This window comes from Scleropages formosus, chromosome 11 (assembly GCF_900964775.1).
Source record: "Scleropages formosus chromosome 11, fSclFor1.1, whole genome shotgun sequence".
Classification (NCBI taxonomy): Eukaryota; Metazoa; Chordata; class Actinopteri; order Osteoglossiformes; family Osteoglossidae; genus Scleropages; species Scleropages formosus.
In genome coordinates, this window is record NC_041816.1 from 18,486,536 (window position 1) to 18,514,448 (window position 27,913).

Here is a 27,913-nt window from a genome sequence, read left to right on the forward strand (position 1 = left end):
GGTTAGAAAATTCATCATAATTGTAACAGGATTGTGAGTTGCAGAGCATTTCAATTTTATTCATTTATTTCCTGCATTGTATACCATAAATCAGTTTAATTCATCTACCTGTACTTGAAATTAAGTTCCTAAGAATGAAAGATGTACCAGTTCCTCTCCAGCAGACCAGTGGGGAACACCACTAACTCAAGTTAAGGACGCAATTCATCTTCATGTGAATCTATGATATGGTAGGGATACCTATCTTCGGACAGAAATAATTTCCCCAAAGGGACATATTATTGTGTTTTCAGGAACAGCTGTGTTGTACATATTGTGCATTAGGGTTTCAAGAAAGAAGATGTATTTTCAAGTTAAAAATTCTGATGCACTTTTAGCAATTATTTTGTCACTATGTTTGCATGGAGTTTTTCAAGCAATTATTGTATGTTCATCCCCAGAATGTTTTCTGAGTATCTTTTCAAGTTTTATTTCATCTCCAATATACTGTATTTTTCATCACTGCAGTAATGTAGGAACATCCGATTAGGTAGGGTGTGGTTTTAATAGTAAAAATAATAAATAATAATAAAATCCCACCTACCCCAGAAGATCCACTATTTCGGTTCATGGAACGCCAAAGGAAGGAAACGTGTTCTGCTGGTGAGGCTCGAATGAATACAAATGATGTTTGTTTTTGCCCTTCACGAAAGGCTACACCAAGCTTTTTGGTCTCTTCATGGTGGGGTGAGGGATATTGTGAATATGCTCTTCTTTGCCCTCGCCTGTTGTCAGAGAGGTTATGTTTAAAAGAGTTCTCTGGAAGGGCATGACAGCTGCTGGGAATCTGCCTCAAGGTATTTCGACACAGTTGTGAGAAGCCACATCCCCAGAGCCCGTTCTGTTGGTTGATGACTAAGAGGTAACTGAAAACTGCTTTGACATTGAGAGTAATGCATGAGCACTTTAGAAAGCAGGCAGTAAATTTCCTGCCTTTGTATGTTCTTTGCAGACCTTTGTCTCTTTAGATCTTGGGGAGTTTCAGGTACAGAGTCGCTCACTAAATAAGATAGATGGGTGAGGCAGAATCAATTTGTCTGCGTTTATTTTGCCTATTAAGCCCCGAAACTCCAAAGTGATTAAATTCCTTTTTCTCTACAGCACAAAAGGCTGTTCACAGAGAAAAATTAGGACTAACACTGGGGTAGAAGTAATTAGTGATTAGAATTTGCTCCTTGCCAGAGAATATGATGTATCAAACAAGGAAAGTTACAGGCAAAAAAGATTTGAACCCCTAAGTTTAATAATGGAAAGATATTGTGATTTAATACAGAACTATGTGCAGCTTATATAGTGATTTAACCAGAGGAAACACTTGCATTTTCTAGCAGATTAACTTCATTTTATAACATTCTGAGCCACTAATTCTAACATTACAAAATTGGGAAGGGAAAAAAAAAAAAAAAACTTTTTGCAGTTTGTTTTTCTTTTTACAAGCAGGACCAGTATGCCCAGTGAGTGAAACTAACTCAGGCATAATTTCTGGTTCTCTCGACAGTGGAAGCTTTACTGCATTGATCTGTTGAGGCTTGGGGGACTGGAAGTAATGAAACTAGGAAATGAAGGAATCTCTGCCCAATCTCACCCTGCAATCCACAGAAATTATAACAAGGCTCCTCAGCTGACACAGCACATTGGATAAAACATGCTCTGAGCCCACAGCTGCAAACAGACTGCTGTGGTTCTATTAATGCACAAAAAAGTATAGGGTAGAATCTCCTATGCTTCCCGCTTAATGATGGCTGCTCACTGCCAGTCTTTTGTTGAACACATAAGAAGAAATGCTGTATTGAAAAGGATTTTAACCTAATGGCTGTATATTTAAACAAAAGGATTGTTTAAAAGCAGAATTTATAAAAAGTGTTAACAAATTCTACCATTTCTCCCATCTGAATAGAAATAATTCAAATAATTCATTTTGTATCTTCTCTTAACTGGGTAATATGGCATATCTATAGTGTGGAAGTGAATTATTTATGCTAGACAAGCTTATAGTTTGGGAAAGAGATCCATTGATAGTTGTGTAGACCATAACAGACTCTTGAATTTTATGTGGACAGCTACAAGAAACCCATGGAAGAACACAGGGAGGGAGGCTACATGAGAACACTTTGGTAGGTGAAACACAACTCTTGCAGCAGCATTCTATATCAACTGGAGGGGTTTGATGGCAGAGGCCAGAAGACCAGACAGGAGAAAGACGAAACGGGATGTCACCATGGCCTAGACCAGATATTGCGTACAGTTTGTTGTGCAATAAGGGCAGGTCCTGCAGATGTTATGCAGGATGTATCTGTAGGACCAAGTTATGGCTTTCATATTTTGAGAGAAGGACAGACCTAACTCGATTCTCATACCTAGGACAATTAAATTTTAATGGTAAGAGAGTAATCCCATGTATACAATTTTAATACAGATTTGTATTACAGATATGTATGTGTGTATTGTTACAGAATAGATTACTTTTGGAATTAAGAATTTTCATATATGCAGTTTAAAATAAGATTTCCATTTCAAACACTTAGCCAAGAGCTAAATCTGTAAAAAAAAAAAAAAAAAAAATCATTTTATATTAAAAACAAATTTATTGTAGTTAATGATTGTCTTCATGCTTGAGAGTTTCTTTTTATATCATGGATGTTAGAATTTTTGAAACTGTGACATATAGATTGAAACATGTACAGTACATGCCTTAGATGCATGTTATGCCAGCATATTCTATATGTCACCCACTGAAACTAGAAATAAGATGTAACAGAAGGGTGAAAGGATACATATCATGTCATAATATGTCACCTTCCAGTATATTCATTCTAATTTGTCAGTGAAATACAAAACCTTTTTGTTCCAACTTAATTTTTTTTTTTCTGAGTGATTTGAAATACAGGGGTGTACAAGAATTCATATTAGGTTGCACAATTACCACTTTAATAAGTGAATTTTCTAAGCAACATGAGGTAACTAATACATTTACAATGAGGCCAAGTAGTTGGTGTCTGACTTGCAGGTGCATCGGTCACAAAAACTGCAAAATTATTTAAGGACAGCATATGCCAAACATGGACAAGCTGCATTGGCATAGAGGAAAGGATTAAATTTTAAAGTACAGGCTCAAATTGCCACAGAATTGAATCAGCACCTCTGTGACCCAGTAGCAACACAAACTGTATGTTATGGGTTTCTCAAAGCTGGAATTTATGGCAGGGCTACCATGTAGAAAATGCTTGTATCCAAGGACAATGCACAATGATACATAACCTGGTGCCAGGAGCACAAAACCTGAACCTCTGAGCAATGGAAAAAAGTAATATGATCTGATTGTCATCTTTCACAGTCTCTCCTACATCGGAACAGGTTCACGTTTGGAGAAAACCAAAGAATGTCTTCTACCCACAATGTCTGTTGCCAACTGTTAAACATGGTGGGGGATCCATAACGGTATGGGCAGCCATCTAGTGGGAGTCGTTAGGTCTGATAACTGCTCTGCATGATTGTATAATGTCCAGGGCCGTTTTTATATATGAAGCCATTTCATAGGAACAAGCATACCCTTACGGTGCAAACACTGTTCCATCAATGCTGCCATATTTCAAGATTACAACTCCCCCCACATATACAGGATGAAGTCAAATGCATCCCATGCCCCCCAATCACTGGATCTACACATTATCAAACCTTTACAGTTCTGTTATTTTGTCCTCCCCCTGTATCATGGTAATATGGTGTATATAGAGGGAATGATGCCTGAATTTGATATGCCTCCATAAGGAAGTACTTTTTTCAGTTCAATTCAATTTATTTTTATAGAGCGCTCTTACGCAGTGACACAGTCTACCTGACAAAGACTTTAGAAAACAGGAAAACAATAAGCTTTTGGAAAAATGAGACAGGTTTCCATTGCATAAGAAATGCTTGTATTATTAGAATTTGGAGTATTATGCTCTTGTAACACAAAGTTACAGTAATCAGAAAAAAAACGTTTTACCAAAATATCTTACTATCCCGATGAAGAACTCGTAGACTGGACATTCACAGGAGTCACCATGGACTCAACACCGCTTAAAGAAATTCGCTTTTGATGTCAGACCTTCAAAGGAGACCAAACACCTCTCAGATTCAGCAGACTTCATCTCACAATCCCAGCATGCATTTGCTCTTCAAGCTGAGGGCATGCCATTATCCAGGCTTGACTTATCAAGTGCCTGCTACTGATTAGCTGCTTTGTCACTTGTGGCAAGTTTCTCATACACAGTGGTACTCAGAACCATTAATCCGCTAATGGTCCCATAAACATCTAGCACTTGGTCTTTCAGTCACCAGCATTTCACACCACTGTAATGACCAACCCCACAGAATTAACTTGAACGCAACAATAGTGTATTCTACAGAAATCCTTCATCCCAGCTGGACATGACGTCTTTTTCACCTTTGCTGCAGAGATCAAGTAGTCTGACTGATTTGAAGCAGTGTCCTGTAAATGTTTATTGATGGAAAAGTGTTATATGAACTTAAGACCTAGTCCCTCAGTTTGAGGGTTGTTAATGTACAACTTTTGTTAGGGAAATAGCTTATTATGTATTTTACTTAGCACTTGCTGCAGACATGACTGTCAGGCACAGATACATCTTATGTCATAGCGGCAGCCTGTATCAAAAATATTTTGTTACTTATGTTAGCTGCATTTTTCTATATTAATGTGTATTCATATTAACTATCACAATATTGTCTTTAACAAAGGCATTGGCTAATAAAAATTAATAGTAAAAAATAAAAAAAATAGGCTGTCACCCACTCTCTACGAATAGCCATGTGTCCTAGGCAGGGTTAAAGCAGTCCCGAGCCTATCCCCAAATCATAGAGTGCTAGTCTACGCAGAGTACCCTTTGAGCAGGACACCAGTCCATCACAAGGCAATCACACACACAGTCTTCACCCTAAATGAAATTTAGTCACCAATTCTTCTGAAACATACAGTATGTTGCTGAATTGTGTTAGGAAACTGGAGCACCCTGGAGGAAACCCACCCGTGCAGTGGGAGAATATACAAACTCCACACAAACTGAACAGATATTGAACCTTCTGCAAATTATTGGACAGGACAGGTGCTGTGAGGCTCCCACACAACCTGCTGTGCCAACTTGCCTCCAGGATTACTAGACTTTTGTTTTGAATTCTGCTTCTCTTTCTTTGACCTGTTGTTCTGTTTTGCAAACTCAAACATTTGTGTCGCTGCAGAGACTGTGCTTTACGGAGCAGTCAAAACGTATATTTTAAGATGTAGATTTGCTTAAATTTGTGACCAGTTGGCTTGTTTTGATGTTTACTGTATATGGCACAGCTAATTTGTGGTATCCATTTTCCCACTCATTTTGGAAGACTTTTTATAGACTTTTAAGAAGTGTTATTGAGCTGTGGTCCATGACTTGAGAGCATGTACATCCCACAATAGTCTTTAAGTGATGATTTTTTTAAAATCCTTCTTTTTATTCACGTCAAACCTGTAACTACTTGTTTCATTCTCAGCTGTCCCTAAATTCTCCATGACAAGTTGCTGGCATCATGCACGTTTTCCATCATACACTTCACTGACATGCAGTAAGGACTACCTTAAAACAAATCACTTTAGCCTGCATTGCATTTTTATCTGTATTGCACTAAATTAAATCTCAGGATGATACACGTGCACAGTCAAAGTCTATTCCTAAGACCCAATCATGAAATATCACTGAAGGAATGGCATTACAACATTGTGCTGAGTCCAGGACTAACTCCATCCTCAAATCTTTTGAAATCTGAACAAAAGCCTAACCCATACAGATGACTACCTACTTACTGTCATGGCTTATGCCATGTGGCTGCAAAAACTAGTAATTTGAAAACTCTCACATGAATAACTTCTTAATTGAAGTTAAAATTATTATTTTTTTTGGCCACTTCTTGTAGATCTAATTCTTCTGTAACGTTCAAGCCGCGGTACTTTTTTGTGCTTTATTTAATAAAAGCACTGTATAAAACCTTTACTAACATATGTGAAACTTGTTTTGTTCATAGACCTTACAAAGCACCTGGACACATCACTAGTGTAACCTGGGGTCACATCAAGCACCCTCACCCAGATGACCCAACCAGGGTTGATCAGACCCCTGTCTGTGCCTCAGTAGCACTGCCTTGAATCTACAGCTCTCCTGTGCCAAAGCCTTGATCACCTGGTTGTGACAGCAGTTATGCCAGCTCTCATCTAGTGCTCTTTTACAGCCACTGGGGATGTGCTCCAATGTGCTACAATATTGCTGTAGTTGAACATAATGGGCATAATGGTGCACCAGCTTTTTCCCAGCAGAAGGGGCTAGATGGATTTCTAAGCACGTCATAACCTGCCTTGATCAAGAACTAGCCACCATGCTGTATTAAAGATGAGACTGTGCTTGCCCTTGCTACAGCTACTGCAACTTACTTCCTACCTATCCTTATCTTGGAGCCTGCTCCAGCAGCATTAGGATCACATGTAGAGGCTAGAGAATTCAAGACAGGATGCCATATTAATATACCCATGCTTTATAATTACCGAGAAGTCCAGTCTTATCCACTGCTTTTAGCAAACACTTGAACTCATTGCAAATTGCAGGGATTACCACTGTATCCTTCAAGCTGTTGTCCAAAATACTTACCTAATCTTTTCACTGACTTCTCCACAATGGATAAAATCAAAGCACCCATGTCCAAAGTAACAAGTGGACTCTGCAATTCTTAGAAGGCCCAACAGTGCTCCAGTTCCAGGTCTCTGGTGTAATTGCTGTATATGGGCTGGAGGCAGTTGTCAATTTCCTCCAAAGAACAACAGCTGTCCACTGCATCACTGCATATCTGCCCCAGCAGTCACTTAGTGAACCTATATGGGGTCTGCTAGAACTAGAAAAGCTGCCCCGTTTCTGGGTCTATTTTTTCCTCCTTTTTAATGCCACACTTCCCTCTGAAGAGAAACACGTCTCTTCCTAAAGATACATTTACCTCTACCGGTACTACCTTTAACACCTTGTTCACTATCCTAAACTGCTGCCATAATGACCTCAGTTCCTGGTTTATGCCTTGGGTCCTTCATGCTTGGTCATTTTTGTTGTTCTGACTGCCTTCTCCTCTTTGCTAAACCTATGCTGCTAAACTAACAACAGTGTTTGTCAAAGTCTGAAGTCTTTTGTCAACATCACACTTCAGCACCTTATCTACTACTTCTTCAGATTGACACTGCTCTTTCTTGTTACCTTGAAGCCACTTGGCATGACATCTCTGTACTGTTCTGTTTGGGGTTTGGGCTTGTATAACATGTAGTTTCTGAGTGCTGTGGGTTGCCTCCTGGCCTCGGCCCTCCTGAATGTCACTGTGCAATTTGTCAATCATGATTTTTTGTTAGACTCTTTGAGAGAAAATTGCTAATACTTAGAGGTATTCACTTAATGAAATGGGGGGTGTGGTGGTGCCGTGGGTTTGGCCTGTGTCTGCTCTCTGGGGGTTCTGGGGTTCAAGTCCCACTTGGGGTGCCTTGCGATGGACTGGCGTCCTGTCCTGGGTGTGTCCCCTCCCCCTCCTCTCGCCGCAGCCCCGCTCGGGACAAGCGGTTTCATACAGACTTCATGAAATGTAAGTGTTAGGAAACAGGCAGTTATAGTCCTCCCTCTAAATGACATGCAGTATATCGAGTAAAAAAATTTAAATTTTAAAATGTTTTGAATGACATAAAGAAATTAATTTTAAAAATCATCTACACTAATTTTAAATTATGTGCTTTTTACATCAAAAACGCTTAGACCTTCAGAAGTGAAAATATGGCCATTTTTCAAAGTTATGGCTCTGGAAAAATTAGGTACTTGAGATACTTATTTTTGCATGCATTATTTATAAGATATCTGTTATGATGTACCTCTGTGGCTACTGAGAGTTCAGGTATGATTGGCTGCCCTTACCAGCATTGTAGAATATGTAATTGTTTCACTTACATGATTTATTGGAAATACTGTGCTATGGTCTGCAATGCCACCAGTCGGCACCATGCTCCGCATGCGTTGCAGTGGAGATGCAGAATGTAAAATGTAAAGTTCTCATCATGAAGTAGAAAAGACCCAATTTTATGGTTTTTTTTTTTTTTTTTTTAACTCTGTTTATCTGTGTATATCCATTGCTAGCAGTACAAATATACTTTTTTGGAAGGCACTGTAGGACATATGATACAAGATGAACTATAAAGTATATTCCGAATTGTTTGATCAATCAATAATGCCTTATTGCCTTATTTCTGCTGGGGGATGATCAAGAAGCAACTGATCTTTTTGTAAAATTATTAGACAGTTCATTAGTGCCCAGCAGGGTGCACTTGAAATGACCTGTGCTGTGTTTATTAAAATGAATAGTTGATGTTTGGTATGATGACAGACTTGACAGGTTCTACTCTATCAGGAAAAATCACCAAGTTAAATCTACATTAACATCTTTATTTCTGCTTAATATAACATAACACTTTATACCTCCTGCATGATATACACAGGGTATGACGTACACAATTTTTTTTTTTTTTTAAAATTAAAAAATGAGCATTGTAGTAGAGGGGATAGATAAGTTACTCTGAGCTGTACAGCTGCTATATTCACATACAGTATAGAATTATGTGACTTTTGCTGAAAACAACCTTATTGCTCAAGTAATATTTACTCACATGGAGAGAATCATGGTTCTATTACAATAAGCTGTTGTTTCATTCATATTTCATCTTTTGTAATGGAGTTTATCACCTTGCTATTCAGCCTACTCTTGCAAAGGTCCTCGCAACCAGATTTAGCCATGTTTCAATTCTGTCCGCGCCTGTTTCCATAGATATTGATATGGCAGGTTTCATCCTACCTATTAGAGAACTGTCAGCAGAGAAACATACTCTCTATATCTGCTAATGGCATGATAAGAAAAACAAGCTCATTGTCTTTCTTTTATTTATAAGATGCTATTTTCAGTAGTATATTGTTCTCTTCTACAGGTTTGTATCTATTGTATCATCTTCGCCAAAGCCAGTTTAAGAGGCACGTCTTGCAACCATCCTGTGAGATTAACAGTAAATAACGTATATCATTTATTGTGTCTCAGTTGGAGTGAAAGGAGAAATATTTGAATCTTAAACACTGTTTCTGCTTATATCAGATAATGCTTATTTTTGCCCTGACCACTAAACCACACCTCTAGTTGCATATCGATATCTGCTGCAATAAAATGCATCTTTGTTCTCTTTCAAGAAGTTTCATTTCTTAAAAATAACATTTCTTTTTGAGATCCTTTGTAATATTCTTCAAGATTTTTAGAAGAGATTTTTTTAAGCACTACAGAATAGTACAACAGCATGTAGCTAGGATTTGCTAAGAAGACATGCAAACTCTGCAGACTGATCTGGATTGAAACCCGCTTCCAACCCACAGCCCAGTGGTATGAGGCACCAGTGCTTCACGGAATAAAATTTTTGTATAACCCATTGCTGAAAGAAAAATGTAACTTGTTACATTTCTGTCTTTTTTAAAATGTCTTTTATATTCTAATCAAAGTGTTTGACTGCAGTGTCAAATTTGTGATGTTATTGTGGTCATATATTTTAATCTCACAGTAGACAACAGTAAATAATTATAGGCTGTTAAACATAGAAACCAATCAAAAAAAACACCACAATATCAAATATAACTGGTGTTTGCTTCTCTAACAAACTAGTAAGGGAAGAACAAAATGTGTTTTTAATTAGTCACCTTTAACGCCTTCATCAAGCTGTGATTGTACATGTCGAAGCACTCGGTGCACAACCCAGCCAAAGCATTAGGTCACAAGCACACTACTGTCAAGATCACTTTTCCTGGTTAATTCCCCCCCCCCCCCCCCCCCCCCCCCCCCCCCATTATATGTCAAGTGTTTAATGTCTGGTTATGCCAGCAGGATGGAAATGTATGCAGATTTGAGAGGGAGTTGAGGACGTTCCACACCCACAGCATAAATAAAACATACAGAAGCAGTCACATCACAACAATGAGCAAGCAGAGGAGAAATTTGACTCAAAGGGGAAATGTCAGTAAATGAAAGGTTTCTTGACCAGTGTTCTTGTAACATGACACTAAATGTTAAAGCCCCAGTGTCCAGGTCACATCACTCATTTGCTACCATCCAAAACACTTCACATAGTAAATTAAAGAGTTTTCCAAATTCCTTTATCTCCATTTGTGTATGTTTATTTTACATTAGCACTTTAGTTGCTTGCCTGTGAACTGCTGAAGGTTGAAAGATGTGGAAAACATCTTCTGTATTCCAAGTCATGTTTTTTTCAATGAATAATTTAGAAAAGGTTTCACGCATCAGAATTGGTATATAACTTCATTATGAGTGCTGGCCTCATTGCTGACTTACAGTTTTCAGTTCAAGAAAGATTTCCCACTGGTTGGAATACTAATAGATGTATGCATGACCTTCCACAGACTGTTTGTGTTCCGATGTATTATATCCATATTAGACAAACTGGAATGTAGTTTGTCTAATATGGATATAATACATCAGAGCACAAACTTTGAATGTTTATGGTTAATGAGTTCTGTGTGAAACCTTTTCTGTTCAGGTTTTGGAACAATATCTGTAAATCAGAATTATTTTTTCAGAAGTTAAGTGTCTCTGTGTAACTTCACACCTAACTGAGGAAGGAGAAATGACATTTACGCTTAAATGTTGCTTTTCATCATCCGTGGTTGCTAGTTTTGATAAATCTTGTTTTTTACCATTTTGTGTTAAGCATACTTGGGCATGACTTCTGGAATGTGACTGCACAGAAATCTAATGGCGAGTTGTATTGTTCTTTTTTGGCCCTATTTTGGCCATGATAAGTCCATACATTAAAAGAAAAATGTTTGGCTTGTTGGCTGCTAGTCCAATTGAATATCTAATTTAGTTATTTTTAACAGTTGTAATGTTCTCCATAAATTGTCAACATGAACTGTGTTGTTTGTGTTGTTTGTCCGTCGTTGTCGATGAGGACCATCTAGTCAGACTGGGTAGGGGTGGGGGTGCATTGTGTGCGCGCAGATGGCTGATTAGACTGATTTGCGTTCTTTGCAGATTCTTCCCAGCTATCCATGTCAATGCCAAATGTCTTTATGGACGATTTGAGCATGTCCTTGAATCGCTTCTTCTGACCACCTCTAGATCAGTTACCTTGGGATAGCTCGCCATAGAAGAGTCGTTTGGGAAGCTGTAGGTCTGACATGTGTACCAAGTGACCTGCCCATCTAAGCTGGGAATTCATTAGGATAGTGTGAACACTTGGTAGGCCATGAACTATAAATATTGGTGGTCACCCTCAGTGAGAAACAGGCCTACTCTTGTGAAAGTTTAAATGCTAAAGAGAACATTTTAATGCAAAAAAAAAAAATCAAATATTTAATGTTAAACAAAAAAGTAACAAAGCAAAGAATATGGTAACTAAGCAAAACATAAATACAAACACATGAGAAACATAATACAGGAGTCCACTTAGAGTGTGATGAGTTGTGTTGGAGTTGGAAGATCAAATCTTGTATTAAGTCACAAGATCAAGTCAAATATAATTCTATGGAAAGTGAAGAGCAGGGATTTATGTACAATAAATGACCTTATTTGTGTGGTGTGGAGGTGAAACTGATAAACTGACCCCAATGGTTGTTAATAGCCATTAATATCTAGGTAGTTAGCAAGGGCTGTCACCAGGATTACTCCAGTTAAGAGCCATGGGGAGGCTGTTTACTGGATTTATGACACTCTAATTCTAGAAGCATTATACTATCATTTAAAGCACAGCTGGCAAAGGTAGAATACAAGATTCTATATGAATAATATCACAGTGCTAGAATTGCACAGCTGATTTTACGAAAACAAGAAATGTTTCAGAGAAAAAGGTTTTTGGCAAAAGAACCCAATCTGACCCGTTTTTGTTTTTTAACTCGTGTTCCTTTATGAATACATGTGTTGCACTCAACTCCTTTTCAGGATAGATAACTATATAAGAATAAATTTTATTGTATAGTAATAATTTTGTGGCCATAGATACCAGCTGGACAGAGATGTGTGTCTCACATTATGCTGCAGTTCTTAAGGTCCCATTCCCCATGACTACTTACATAACCGTTATATTTTCGGAGTGCTGAAAATCACAAACATTTTGTGCAAAATTAATGTTTAATCTAGCAGAGAGGACATTTTACAGATGCAGACTGTAGCAGGTATGCTCTTGGTAATTGTATAATTTATATATCATCAGTGTACATTGTACAACAGTGTACGACAGCATGGCACATTCATTTTTAATGTTCAGTATTAAGTAATGAGATTAGAAATAAGTTGCTGGTGGTGATGTTTGAATGCTCAAGGACATCTAAAGGCTGTTTGTTTTTGTATTATTTTTGTTTATCTTTGTAAAATGGCATTTGCAAGTAATTTAAATTCCAATTCTTTCAAGCAGAGAAGCACAGTTAAAATTCTAGTCATGTTATTTTCCATTTATCATAGTTGTCATATGAAGGATTCAATTCTTGCAGCTTTCTAAGCTGATAAGATTGATACAAAATGCATACTGTATGTTTAAAAATTAAGCCAAAACACTCTATGAAACTAATGTTGACACTATTTAAAAAAATATATATATATATATTATTTTGATTTATTACTTTTATAATTTATGATTTAAAAATTTTTTAAAATTCTTAATTTATTCAGTAATTTTTGTGCTGTTTGATACACTGAGTTGTGCACCATGGGAACTGTGGTTGTGCGCTCCAAAGAGGGTTCCTTGTAGGAAAAAGATAAGGGGCCTATTGAAAATCATCAGATATATGCATCCCTTGCCAACAGAACTGCTGAAGTGCCAACATTTTAAGTATGATGGAATGAGCGAAGCCTAATGCGTATCATTTAGACAGTACTGATGGTGTCCCATTATTTCTAATGACAGTATTAATAATAAAATGGTCATTACCTCAACGTAATGTGCATTCATGTCTACATCACCATTTTAAATCCAGCTTCACGGCAACTCACTACAGCTCCTGTTGGAGGTTTTAATGTCTAGTGTTTTCTTAACTTCTCAATCACTAATTCTGTCTCATTGAACATATATTTTTACTTTTACATTTATTTATTCAGCTGATGCTTTTTGAGGGTAAAACTGAGAGTAGCAGTTCCCTCATGGTGAGTGGTTTGATGTTTTTCACTAAAATATATGGTATCCCTCAGCACAGAGTTAGACATTTTAACCCCGATTTTACCTGTTAACTGCAGAGAATAGAGGTTACTGATTTTATACATATGTGGCATAGAAAAATGTCTGATTTTGAGTTGGGTTGCAACAAATGAGCATAAAATAATAATGCAAATATTAACATTGCTGCTGGTCATTACATCAGTCATGAAGGCAATGGAGCTAATAATGGGACAGCTTTTAGCGTAGTGGTTATAGCTACTGTCTTTGGACCCAAATTGTCGCAGGTTTGATTCCCACCTCTGACTGTAGTACCCTTGAGCAAGGCACTTACCTTAAGTGGCTCCAGTAAAGATTACCCAGCTGTATGAATGTGTAAATAATTGAACGTTCCTCAACATTGTAAGTTGCTTTGGAGAAAAGCATCACCTAAATGAATAAATGTAAATGTAATTCTTTAATGGAGGAGACAGGTGAAAGTCAGCACTTAACTGCAACAGTCATGGTACATTTTCCAGATTAATCACTGGACTCCCTTCTGAACGTTATACCTTGCTTCCCATATTCCTCCTTAGAGGCCTCTACAGAACGAGACTGCTCAACTTGCATTCTACGCCTAGTCCTCAAAGCCTTTAAGGTTGAGTACCATATAGTAATTTTCTCTAACTACAGCAGAGCTGGATGTAGAATGCTTTAGGTAATTGATACCATTAGCGCGACAAGCCTGGGTTTAAACTGATGGAAATAAAATGATAATTATAGAAATGGATAAATTGAGCTAATGTAACTGTAATTAATTTCAAAGTGTGCATGTTAGAACTGCAGAAGCGGTCAGGCTTCTAATTAGGCCCTTATAGAGCTTGTCAAAGAGGGGAACCAGTGAAATTATTCAGTAATGGCTTTTGCCACTGCAGCTTACTCTGTTTATCTATTTGTTCATATGTATGCTCGAGCTTTTCAAGGGTTCGCTGAATATCGGCAAGCTACAGCTGAGGAGCTTGGAGACCTTGATAATAACAGCTTGGCGTTACCAGAGTTCTGTAGCAGATGGATATTCCTTTAACTAGAAGACTGACATGCCTTTCAAAGCATGCAACTGAAGTTGTCCTCAGGTTTGAGAGCCACTACAATGAAAATTGTGCAGTGTGCTACCTGTCAACTGTCCCTCTCTGTCATCCCTAGCATTCTGTGAGGAGGGCTGCCGTAATGGAGGAACCTGTGTGTCACCCAACACCTGCCTCTGTACCTCTGGCTTTACGGGACAGCACTGTGAGAAAGGTGAGACTCCCTAACATCTACAGCTGCAATGCTTGTTGGGTACTTTTCAGGTACTTCACCTCTGGTATAGAGAACCTTAGAATGAGAGCTTTGTTATGCTCATACTCACTGAGGAATTGCGGGTTTTCCTGCTCCTTCTGGTCTGGTCCTCTGTGCTTGTGTGTTGTCATAGACTGCTTTTGAACTTATATTTATATCTATACATACAAAATGCAGAGGCACATTATTAGTCTAACAAAACAGGACTGTATAGAAAATCAACCTCCAGTACAGTACAGTATATCGCTGTTGAGATGGATGAATAGGAGGCTCATGTGAGGCTGCTCATCTCACACCCCAGTTCCTCTTTTAAAAATACAAGAGACAGTCATTCTCCTGCAGTGCTAATGAATATCTCCCAACTGCCAAGCCCCTGCTGTTCCACCATATTCACTGGTCTGCTTGATGCCCCTCTGGGACCCTATGGTGTTGTCATGGCTCCATGTGAGGTATGAGGTCAAAGTCACCTGCTCTACTGTCACAGTGCAGCGAAGAACCACCTACACCCACATCTGCTAAAGAGAAAAGCAAATGGGGTTTGTTTGTGCAACTTCAATACAAGTTGCCCTTTCACTCTGAACTGAAGTTGCACCCTAAAGCCCTAACGCTCACGGGCTGTCACAAGTTTTTTTCAAAGAGCACACCTTGAACTTTTAACTTTAAAGTTTAGTGCATTGATGCCACCTGCAGAAAAGTGAATGTTTCTGTAAAATGAGTTTGCTGAAGAATTGTTCTGAGGTGAAATCTGTGTAATCAGAACCTGGTGTGGTCAGCCTACATTTTCAAGGAGACAAAGCATAGGGTTTGAGTTTCATATCGCATTTCAGAGTTTCAGAGTTTCAGAGTTTAACATTATGGCTGTTAACAGCTGAGGACATGTTAAATTTTTTTTCCATTCCTTTAGTTTTACGTTAAATTTAGGCTGTATAGGTGAGTTTAACATTAAAATTCATACATTACTTTTTTGTTAATTGCCTTAATTTGTAAAATGATCACAAACTAAATCACACTGGATGCAAAACAAAAAACATCTCTTTAAAGAGTATCACAGAAATGTTTGACCCCTGTATACCTGCTCTACTCGTTCAAAATATATTACATAAGTTACAGGCAGCAGAAGAACCTGATTGTGACTTTGTTAGTGGTTTGTGGTATCACTTAAAATGCAGAGGTTCATCAGCAAACAGACTAAGGTAGGTTAAAAGAGGGAGGAGAAAGAGCACAACTATTAGAATAGTAAATATGAGTTCACCTGTGTAGCAGAATAGTGATGGAGAATATTTTTTGGTTCTGTATGTTTTTTTCTCTTTAATATTTCCCTCCCCAAACTTCGAAAAACAGTTCCACGGGAATTCCTCTGCTCACTGGAAAATGAGATTAAAGCCGTGGAGTATCACAATAAGCTTTGTCAGAGTTCTTTTTTCTTCCTCCTTTAGTCCTTCATAAACAAAACAAGTATGACAATGTTATTTATTTACATACGTATATAACAGAAGCAGAGACAACTGGAGATTGCTAACAAAAAATAAGGCTGATCTTTCCTTCACAAATGTGTCAAGTAAAACTCTCAAACTGCTTAAAATTTTATCTTTGAAATTCACTGGCTCACAGCCCAGGTTGTAACAATGTCCTCAGAGCAACATCTCTGCCCACTGCCACTCCATCAGACTGCTCCACTTCAGGCAAAGAATATAATGACATATCTGTGAGATAGATCCCACATCTTAAAGTGTCTGACTTGGCTTTTAGTATTAGCACATAATCTTACTTTCTGAAAAGGGCCTAGTTGTCATGGAAACTTCACTTGACAAAAATCTCAAAGCCTCCATTCTGAAGGATGTAAGTTTCAGCAGCAAAGGTTCCCCATTTACACAACACAAGGACTGTGTTAATTTATTATCTGTTCTCATGCTGTACTCCAGCTCCAGTAAGGAATTGCTTAAGGAAGTTAAGCTGAAAGCCAAAGACAGTGTGGCTTAAAACCAGGAAGTTTTTGTATTGTAATTATTTTATTTTTTTAAGTGCATGAAAATAGAGCAAATGAACAACCTCTCCATATCTAATTGAATTTTCTGCTCTTGAGGTCTGTGTGTGGGTGTTGATATGGTGGGAATGCAGAACAGACAGGGTACCGGCTTCACCTGAGGCTCTAATTTCACAGGTCTGTACACTAGGAGTCATTTTTGAGTTTGTGGAAAAAGACAATGAGTTTACAGGGGACACATAAGTAAGCCAGACCTTTGCTTACAAGAAAACAGAATGGAAATGTCTGTATGTAACAATGTAAGGGGTCTTTTAAGATCCCAAAACTGAAATTGTGAATTATTTCAATAAATGTCATAAAAGGTTTTTTTTTTTAAACCTTTTTTGTTGCCTAATTCTCATATCTCCCTCAGAAATAATAAGTGCTACACCAAGTACTTTTCAGGTGATGTAATATGCTTAACAGAGGCTGTTCACCTGATTACCCCCCAACACCCTGCACTTGCTAAACCAACTGTAGGTGTCGCTCTCAGAGGTGTGAGGGACAGCGCCCCAGACATCTAACCCATCCCAAGAAGTCGAGCTTGTTTATAGCCTATTGACCTTCACTTTACCATTGAATAATGTTGCACAGTAAGAAGTTAAACCTGGATTGCTGTCATACGGTGATGTAATTTACTGATACACCACTATAAAGACATGAAATAGTTTTAGGGTAGCCAGTCTTCAGTGCTTTCTTTGAACGCAACTTTGGACCCTTTGGTGTGGCTTTATCGTCAGCACTAAAATTAAATAAATTAAAATTACACTTAATGTAAATAAATTGAGAGAAGTGAGCTTGTCAGGGCATTTTTGTATTTTTTCCTCATTGAATCATGCATTTTTGAGCTCCAGTTCCTGTTGACTTCCAGATATAGCTAGAAATTTAAGGCAATGTTGGTAAGCTGTTCTTTCATCTTAGTTTTGATTACAAACACTAGGATGTGTGAAACCCAAGGAATGTCACTGATGGGTGGAAATCATTATCCCAGTACATTTCAAGTCAAGCCTTACGCCCTGTGTTGCCGGGTTAGGCTCTGGCTCCCCGCGACCCCGTATGGGACAAGCTGTTCAGAGAGAGAGAGAGAGAGAGAGAGAGAGAGGGTCATAACTTTAGTGTGTAAAAGTGACAGACTACCATTTGCCATGTTATAGCTAATAATTAGATGAGAAGTGACATAAATGCTTTGTAGGTGAGCCAATCCTGTTTATTATCATTATTATTAAATAATAACAAGAATAATAAGAAGAAAATGAAGTCATATGAGGATTGAATGATTCCAGACTTAAATAAGCCCTAAATGCCAGTTGACAAATTCTGTCCTCGCATTCCAGATTTTGAATGGCTTTTTGGCTATTCATGCGATGTCCTCACATAGAAACTAAGGAAAAGTATAAAACTGTACATTGACCCACATGGTTGGGGTGTCTTATTCTTTCTAATCTAGTAATACTTTTCTTAAAATCTTCAGTTTTCCCCATTTTTCTGTTTGAATTATTTAATATGTATAAAAATTGCTGCCTTATCTAGAGGAACATCTCTATTTATTTATTTGTTTGTTTATTTATTTTGGTTTGTCATTTGTTTTTTGCTTGGATTCATAGATGTCAAATCCACATGGAGCATATTAATTTTAGTTACATATTAATTTTAGTTTCCACAAAAGTTGAAACTGGTACAAACTTAAGGCACCAGCCTAGGTGAAACTCACCCAGTGATACAGAATTCTAGGTGGCATAAGAAGGAATGGTATGGCACCTTAGAGTATTTTAAGAGGTTTTCCCTTAGAGAAATCTAAAGAGGAATACTAGAGTTTCCCCACAGGCATTCTTGGAAAAGATTATGCCATTGTAACCTAATGAACCTCAAAGAGAATAACTTTACAACCAGTGATGTCCTGCATACAATCCCAGAAAATGAGCATATGAATCATATCATTTTAGCACATTTATTCTTGCCAATTTTGGAGATTTTTGAGTGAATTTCTGAATTTCTAATGGGAAAGTTTTGTCCAGACATGATGGGGAAGGGAATGGAAGATACTGAGCTAGGAGCAAAAAAAAGACTAGTACAAGAAAGACCGAAAAACCTTTATAAATCCATTTTTATTAAAAAAGTTTGTCTTTTGCACAGGTACTTGTAAAGCAAAGACTAACTAATCATCTCTGTAATTAGTTTTCTCCCCAAGGATCCCTGGCTTTAGCCCATGGTGTTTTTGAAGATTTGTAGCCTTTTCTGCTTGGTTGCATATCAGCATACAAAATGAAGAACAGCATGTACATGCCCATCTGTCTCTCCTTCAACTCTGTAGTAAAACAGATTTATTTTCTGCTGTTCTTAATTGAGCCCCAAAGGTACCATATAGTGTACTTTCTGCTAAAACTGGAGTCTTATTGGTTATGCTGTTCAACATGGGACAAGAGGTTAAGAGCATCTAAAAATAGGGAAAATGGAAAAGAGTGGGCAATTTTGTAGAACCCAGATCATCATAATGTACTGCTTAAAAATGTAGATTTAAGTGTTTTTCACAGTAAAGTACATCAGTAAGTCAAAAGTTTTACCAATATATTGCCCTCTATACTGTACTGATAGGGGACTCCTGCATTTTGTTCTGAGTATCTTACTGCTAGATACTGGTAGCAGTAAGTATCATTTAGTATCATTTGAAATCACACACACACACACACACACACACACACACACACACACACGTTTTATCTAATCTCCCAGAAATACCAGAGAAAATTTTCTGAGTAGACTAAGGTTTTGGAGTACGAGAAAGATGGCAGATAAGGTGAACTCAAGCCAATAAGAGGATAAAGTGGTGTTAGTTTGATGAAGACATCTAAGGCAACAGTGAAGCGTGATGTGGATAAGACGTTGCAGATGATGTCAACCATTGTTATTTGGTTGGCAGCACAAAGGTTTGGCATGGAAGAGAGGATAGCAAGGTCAGGATACACCAATGACAATTGAGTACAGAAGACCCAGGACATAAAAAGAGAATTGTGGGAATTCCGGCAACAGTTGAGAATGGCAAGCGGTTCCCTTTGGGTTGACTTGGTCTTTAGTTGACTTAGTCTACCTTAACGCTTGAATGGCAGTGCCTTTTACAGACAGAGAAACAAGTTAAAGACTTACTCCAGCATGCAATAGTGGTTGGCACAGTGGCAGTGCAGAGCGCTAGTTTGGACAGCATTCTGTCACAGAGGTATGACAAGGCACAGGGGATAGAGAAGACTGACCAATACAAGACATGAGGTGAAAACAGGGTCACAATGGTCTGGAGTCTGTCCTGGAAGCACAGGGTAGAAGCTAGTAAACGTACAACCTGGATGTGGTACCAGTCCACTGTAGCATTATAGTTATAGAAAAAAGTATTCCTCTGTATTTTACATTTTGGGTATGGACAGAGAGTAGCCTCTGTTGTAATTGTTGAATGTGTTATTGTGCCATTTGAACTAATTTATTCCTCTTTGTCAGATGTTTTCTCTGAAAGTTACAGGAAAAAAGATTTTTTTTTTAAAAAAAAAAAATTTATTTTTACATTTAAACAGAAAAGAATTAAATAGTCTTATGTATTGGTATAGGTGTTGAAGACAGTACCTGTCTTAGCAAATTAAGTATAAACTGGTGGAAAAGTGGGAAGTCATCTGTGTTTGAGTTTGCGTCCTCTTGTCCCACAAACGAGTACAGTTATCATATAATCCTTTAAATGTTTAATTATGAGCTTTATTTTACTGTCCATATTCAGTAGTTCCACTGTTTAATGTTCTCTTCTTAACTACACATAAACCCCATATCAAAAATCATTCCTAAATGCTTCACTTTACTTTGTAAATCCATTTTTTGCACATGTACTGTATATTTTGGCCCATTATTAATGTCATGAAGTAACACTGGTGAATCTAAATTGTAAATTGTGAATTGAAGTACCTACAGCTTGTCACAATATGGTGTGTATTACTTTAGGTTAGTGATTATTTTGAGATCACAAAATGATGCAGAAATATACAGATTCACAATTGTTCATCTGTCTGCCACAGAAACAATTTTTAAAAAAAATAGTGTTTCAGAAGTGTTAAAGATAAGAAATGAACCATAAGAACATGATCACCCACCCATTAGCAATCCAGAGGATGAGAAAATAACTTGCATTACATTATGTGAAACGAATTTCGTTATAAGTGTGCGCTCCCAATTAGATAGATAATACTTTAAAAAGAGCGGGAAATATGGGTGGATTCTAAAGCTGCGTTCACTCTGGCTAAATGTCATTCTTAAATGGCACTTTAATGGTACACTTTGGAAGTATTTCCTAAGTTTTTTGCTGCAACTGAAATGTGTGGTCCTGTTACGTTGGTTTATCTGCAGTTTTGAAAGTCGCAGCACTGTTAATTTATTGTTAAAAAGCAAGGGAATTTGTAATTTAGGACTTCTTTTGGCAGCAGGGTCTAATAGTAGAAGACAGGCACACAAAATTTCTGACATTTTGTGACAGGAATGGCATCCATCCATTTTCAGTAACCTCTAATCCTAAAGTCACAGTGATCCAAAGCCATTTGTAGAAAACCATACGTTGTAAGGCAGGGTACACCTTAAAGTGGACACCCACCCATCATGGAGGACCTCAATATGCAGTTGCTCACAAAGTGACTCTCAAAAGGCAATTTAAAGCCACCAGTTTACTCGCACAGCACATATCTGGTGTGTGGGAAGAGACCCTGTCAAACGTAGGAAAAATGTGGGCACTGGTTGAAACTGGTTGGTTTCAGTGTATGGGGTGTTTTCAGTTTGAGGTCTTATTTTTCATCCACTGCGGCAGCAAATTAAATCCTCCTTATACACTGCACAGAAAAGCGGCTGAAGATAATGCACATTTTCTTCACCTCTCCAGCAGAATAGAGCAATCCTTTTTACAGTTGTGTTAATGTTCTTGCTTTTGATATGTCCCGAACACTGGCAGTGTAGCTGACTTTGAAGATACGATTTTGAAAGTGCCTCTATCTCACTTCACCTGGGCTGTCGAGCCCCCTGCTGCTGCTGACAAGCATCTTCCTCTGCGTTCCTTGCTTCTCTATTAAGTTACTGCAAGGTGAATGCAGGGGGAACATATCCCTGCATTATACATGTTATCTAAGAGTCTGTTTCTTTGACCTGCATCCTTGTAGCCAGATCCTGCAGAAAATGGGATCAGATCTAACCAGAGGCCTTTAATTGTAGGTCAGACTCCTTATGATGGAGTGACTCGAGGACAAGAATAAAATCTTGTGAGGCATGCTGAGATGGAAATTCGGGTGAATTAAGCAAGGTGTGACAAAGGAACCTATCAGTAGGACTGGTTTGGGAGGTCATTCTGAGTTCTGAATGCATAGTGTGGAAAGAGGCCTCCCTGATACATTATGCATGAGGGAGCTGGTAATAGCAGTCAGCATGTTGAATAGGGTAGGTCACACTTAGGATAGGTCACACTTGGGAATGGCAGACATCCTGATCTGCAAAGGTGACTGCAAATATAATTTCAGGGTCCAGCTCAGAAATTACATTTATTGCTTTAGAGAGGAACAAAGTAATAGGACACTAAAGTTACTCTGGATTTATAATCTGAGGATTAATCAACTGTAGATACAGGTATACCCTGGTGTATGGACTCCCAGTTTAGATTTTTGGTATAACAGCCCCGGGGGGGGTGGCTCAGTGGCACAGTGGTGCAGTAGGTTTGACCAGGTCCTGCTCTCCAGTGGGTCTGGGTTCGAGTCCCACTTGAGATGCCTTGCAACAGACTGGTGTCCTGTCCTGGGTGCGTGTGTCCCCCCCCCAGCCTTACACCCTGTGTTGCCGGGTTAAGCTCCGGCTCCCTGCGACCCTGTATGGCACAAGAGGGTTCAGACTGTGTGTTTGTGTGTGTGAGTAACGGCCCCAGAAGAGTTGTACCTGTGTTCAGTGTATACAGACGGACTGCTCCCGGTATTAGACTTTTCCCAAATAATATAGAAGTCATGAGCCAGTCAGACACAGACTTTTCAACAACATCTGATAACATCTTTTCATTTTCGCATTGTTTTTTCCAAGTTGTTTTATGAAAGTTTTGAGAGTTTTGTTTCCTTTTATTTAATTTTTTTTTTAAATGTTTCTTTTGCTCATGTACCTCTACATTTAAGACTATCAAAGCTCAACTCTTTTGTACTCACTTCTATTCATGTAATGTGTACTATGGTGCTATGTGGCAAATTTACTATCCTCTAAAATCACATGTCCGCATCCAGTTCTCTCCTTCTGTTGAAATAATGCCCTTTTGTACTGTTCTCTGAGATGTACATTGTTTTGGAGAAAAGTAATAAATGAATATATGTAAATATTTCTTTCATATGTTTACATGTACTTACTGTACTGTAGTTTAGTAAAAAAACTAAAATTTTTGTCCTAATTTTGTCTTTGTTAATTTCCATTTTGATTATGTTTAATATCTTATCATCTTAATGTTTTGATTACTATTTCTTCAAACTGTTTTTAAATGTTTGGAGGGTGTTTGTGGAAATATTTTGACATATTTGTAAAGTGCAGGAAAACATCTTTTTTTCTGCGTTGAAAATACTGGGAAAGGACGTACCGGTTTATACACTTGGTGTACGGACTGTTCAGAGGCAAATTAGGTCCGTCGCATTTTACCTTTTATTTTAATGATACAGTGTGTGTGTCAGTATGTATCACTGTATGATACAGTATGTATTCAGTAAGTACTCATTTCTGTATTGTAGCTGTGGAGAAATTAATCACCAGTGACATGGATTGGTGCAAAAAATCCTCGAAGAAAAGACAGTAGTATATGAAAAAGTTTGATAACAATGCTTGGAATTTTTTTAATCACACATTTTACCACGTTGAATTGGCAACATAGTATTTTCCCCAGTCTTTCCTCTGGGAAGTAAAACCAAGCCCTAACTATGGCTTTCTCTGAAGTGTTTCTCGATACATGACAAAGATGGGCCTAACTAAAGATGTGTGTTGTGTTTACACATATTGGCCCAACTGGAGAAGTCAATGGGTGGATTATAGTACAATACTCCACATATGCTAAAGGTAAGTGAAAGCTGAGTTCATGAGTATCCCAAGCCAAACTTTAAACAACACTGACGAGAAGCCAAAGTGCACTGGACTTGTGGTAGTAGTTACTACAGCTGAAAATCCAGAGCAGTTTCATAATCATGTTTGCAAGCTCTTTCTCTCTGTGTGAGGCAGACATTGACGAGTGTGCTGAAGGCCTGGTCCAATGCCACAATCACTCCCATTGCGTCAACCTTCCTGGCTGGTACCACTGTGAGTGCAGAAGTGGCTTCCAAGACAACGGGTCATATCTGCTCAATGGGGCATCCTGCATTGGTGAGTGACAAGTAACATCTTAACTGCTCCTCCCTTCACAACCGTTTAAAAACACTTCTCCCTGAGAACCTCAGAGCACATGTTTTGAGAAAACAGAGTCCAGATAGAAACCACATATTTAAAGACAACCAGCCAAAAAGTTTAATGGAGCCTCTTCCTTGGTGCCATTCTAATCAAATGTAGTCTATCAGTTGGGTCCCACACTGTGTCCTTAGGTTGCTTATACTCACTGTTCATCCCAAAATTTATCCATAAATGAGGCTTTTCTTGGGGTAGGAAATGTAACATGCTACATGGTTCTGAATGAGGAATTTGTCCCCACAGAACTGAGTGAGTTGTATTGCATAATGTAATAAGGGAACCTAGCTAAAAGGTGGCCAGGGGTGCTTAGACCTAATTTGCTTTTTGTAGGTTGTTTTATTTAGCTTTTAACCCATGTTTGTTTTTTGGCAGTGATACATGCATAATTACATTTACATTGCTTCATTTAGCAGACACTTTTCTCCAAAGCACGTAAATCTCATAGAAAATACAATGTGTTCATTACATTAGCAGGAAGAGAGACTTAGATGCAGACGTGTGATTCTTAAGTGCAGTTAGTTTGTGTCTTTGTGTCTTTTCAGCATATGAGCCAATGTTCATCACATGAGTAGCTGGATAAATAATAATGTATACTGGCACTTTTGCAGGGCATTACAATAATAAGAGGGATCAGCCAATAGTTACTAAGGAGCAATATCAGTAAAGGCTTTCTGTGTGTGTATTAATGAAATATTATTTTAGTGGAACAAGGAAACGTGTTGTGGAATTAGATGGAATAATTTTAAGGAAACCATACGTAATACTACCCAAACACATTCATCAGTCACATTTAAGACTATTCATAGTACCTTTTTTAGTAATTAACTAAAGGATTCCTTTGACAGAATCAAGCTTGAACTTGACTTAAAAAATAAAGTGCTTAGAAACTATTTCAGTACTTCTGTGGCTAAAGTAGAGCTTGCCATTTGTTTCATTAATGGATAGTTAAAACAAAGCATAAGATTTTTGAATGCTAGAAAAGTAATACCCAGTGGATCTCAGAATATCAGGTGGCACAATGGGATAAAGTCATTCACATACAACTTGCATTTACTGTTGTGTTTCCTAAATTCAAGGTGGGTGCAGTGGGACTGCAGAACAAGATTTATTGATTACACAAGATAACTGAGGAAATTTTAAAAACCTTGTTAACTTGATCTGAAAGCTTGATCAAGTGGGAACATGGAATGAGTTGAACATGGTGAGAGCCAATTTAATGTCCAATTACAATTCTAAAATACAAACCCTCTCTCAGCACTGGTCCTCAACATAAATGTGAAAACATCATGAGGCATTTGTTTTTAAAAAAAAAAAAAAAAAAAAAAAAAAAGTGTAATTTCCTGTGAACACAAGTATTCTGATTTATGTAACAGGTGCACATGTAGAATACATTGGACACTCTTCTACTTAGTAGTTTACAGTATAATAATGAGAGCGTAGAGGTGGCTGTCTACAGAATAAATCCTGTGGGACAGCTGCTTCAGTTAGTCAGTATTTACTTTTCTGTGTTTTATTGTGAACTCAAGAAAACTATGTTGGAAAAACCTTTGGTTTTAGGCTGCCCTCTATTGTGGACAGTCCTCGGTTCCAAAAATTTGTGATGGAAAACTCCATGTCTTTTGACAGCTTGAGAGAACCATATTGTTAAATTTAGTAGGTCTGTAGGTGGAGAGGCTATGCGTAACATGTACTTCCAGAGTGAAATCTGAATGCGCAATTGAAAAGGCTTGGAAATCGATAGGAGCAGCATGAGACAAGCCATAAAGGTAGCCAATTCCGCATCACAGCAAAGACTTTACTCATGAGGAGCCCCCTGCTCTCCCTTTTTAAGGATCATTTGTCAGTGGTGATTTAGCCCTCTGTCCAGCTGCAGATTCTGCTACAGGAGGCAGTGATGATTCAGATTTTCATGACCAGCCTCTGAAGGGTATGTTTCCTAGGCGTGATGAGGAAGCTGATGTCACAGCTCTGCAGTGGTATCAAAGAAAATACCATATACCTAAGAAATGTGGCAATGAAAGGATATATTTCAGGAGCACTGCCTTGGCTTTGCCATACTTAAATTGTCATGTTTTACAACTATATATGTACAAGTATGATCCTCCTAGCTGAAACAAACCATGATGGTTTTGAATCCATCTCATACAATTAGTCTGATTTGTGCTGATGTATTACTGATCTGGAAATGGAAATATTTAGCCCAGTGCAGAAAACGGAAGTAGATACAGAGATGGCCTACAGTTTGAAACAATATTTCATAATAAGGTGAATTTTAGTAGACATTTATGTCCCCGTTGTTCAGATAACATATATTTTACATAGCCATAATGTAAGTAAACATTATGACAATGTACTGCATCTACTATTTGATTTACATGACCTTTACATATTGTTTGCTTAAAGGCTAAAATAAGATAGAACTGATATGATACTCTGAACCGCAAAACTGCTTGATACCTGATAATTTTTAACATCTGCCTGACTGAACATAGGGCATGAGAAATGTGTGTAGTAGTAGTATGTGTGAGTAATTGTATTTTACTGTGAGAGGACCTGGACCCACTTCTCACCTGGACCCATATAGTAGGTGACAAGTGCACAGAAATCTATTTATCAGTGGTAAACTGTACAGGCATCTCTTCTGGACAATTTCATTTGTAGTGCTTGATGCAAACTGTGCTATTGTGCTGCCATATAGAATGTCATCTTTGCTTCTTCTGTTATCTTGGATCTTGCTGAAGACATTCAGAATTTATAGCTGTCCCTGTAGTTAATAGTAAAATAACATGAGTCCACACTGGTGTCACATTTCAGTAGTTTATACGGTTAACTTTCGTTACAATGTAATGTGGGTCAAGAACCTAAAGAAGTACACAACAATCACCAATGTGCCACCTTTACTAACTAGAGTTGGACTGCTTCTTCCAAACACATTGGTAAATTACACTGTCACTTTAAGCATTCGCATTCTCGTTCTCAGGTTCTGAGTTCTCTGGCTGTCTACTGGTATTATTGTTATTACTGTTACCATTATTTATTGTCATTGCTATTAGCATTACTCACTGTCATCATTGTTTTGTTTGTACAGTATTTGTATTGTCTCTGTCCTGTCCATAGTCTGAGGAGAAGCATTCAAGAAGAATATCATGATACTTGTACACAGTACTTGTACCTATGACAATAAACTTGAAACTTGAACTTGAACAGGATGTAAAAGGCTAGGAAAACAATGCTTTTTAAGTTTTTGCTGTTTAGAAATTCATTTGCTTTCACTTTCATGGTCAATAGCTCTCTTCCCTTAAAGCATTCACTTGTACAAAGAAAAATTAAATCCTAGTTTTAGTTTTTTTTTGTGTTAATCAATATTGATTTATGTAGAAACCACAGTAAAGCAGTTCTTGAAAAGATTTTTTGGCAGTGCTGGTTTAATCCTTTCGGCTCTTTGGCTCTTTCGGAACTGAGAACGTAAGGAAATTGATTTAAGTTACTAATTTGTCAACACAGTAACATAGTAGACAGCTGTGAAGTATATGCAGTAACCTACAAATAGGCATATTTAGTTATGGTGTACATCAACAGTTCTCAATAACATAGGAAGTCATACACCTATGCCAGCAGCAGTTTTAACTTACTCATAAGAACTGTTGGATTCTTTCATTTCAGTCAACAGAGCCAGGTGTCATAGGAAACATTGTTACACTGCACTGTAGAGAGATTTTTTTTTTCCTGCTATACTGGTTGTCTATTATCTCTCTGCGTTATTAGACACTGCATTTTTTTCTTGAACTCATCCTTCGTTGCTTCCTTTATCCCATCAGTGACAGTGAAAATTATCTTGATTT

The 27,913-nt window shown here is 37.9% G+C and overlaps 1 protein-coding gene across 1 annotated transcript in view; it reads left to right on the plus strand.

The window, feature by feature from the left end:
- Positions 1–27,913, plus strand: part of LOC108941178 (protein kinase C-binding protein NELL1-like) — a 137,895-nt gene that overhangs the window by 102,910 nt on the left and 7,072 nt on the right. The window contains exons 15-16 of the mRNA XM_018763807.2: positions 14,453–14,548; positions 23,850–23,990. Coding sequence (XP_018619323.1) covers positions 14,453–14,548; positions 23,850–23,990 — 237 coding nt within the window. The remainder of the gene's footprint in view (positions 1–14,452; positions 14,549–23,849; positions 23,991–27,913) is intronic.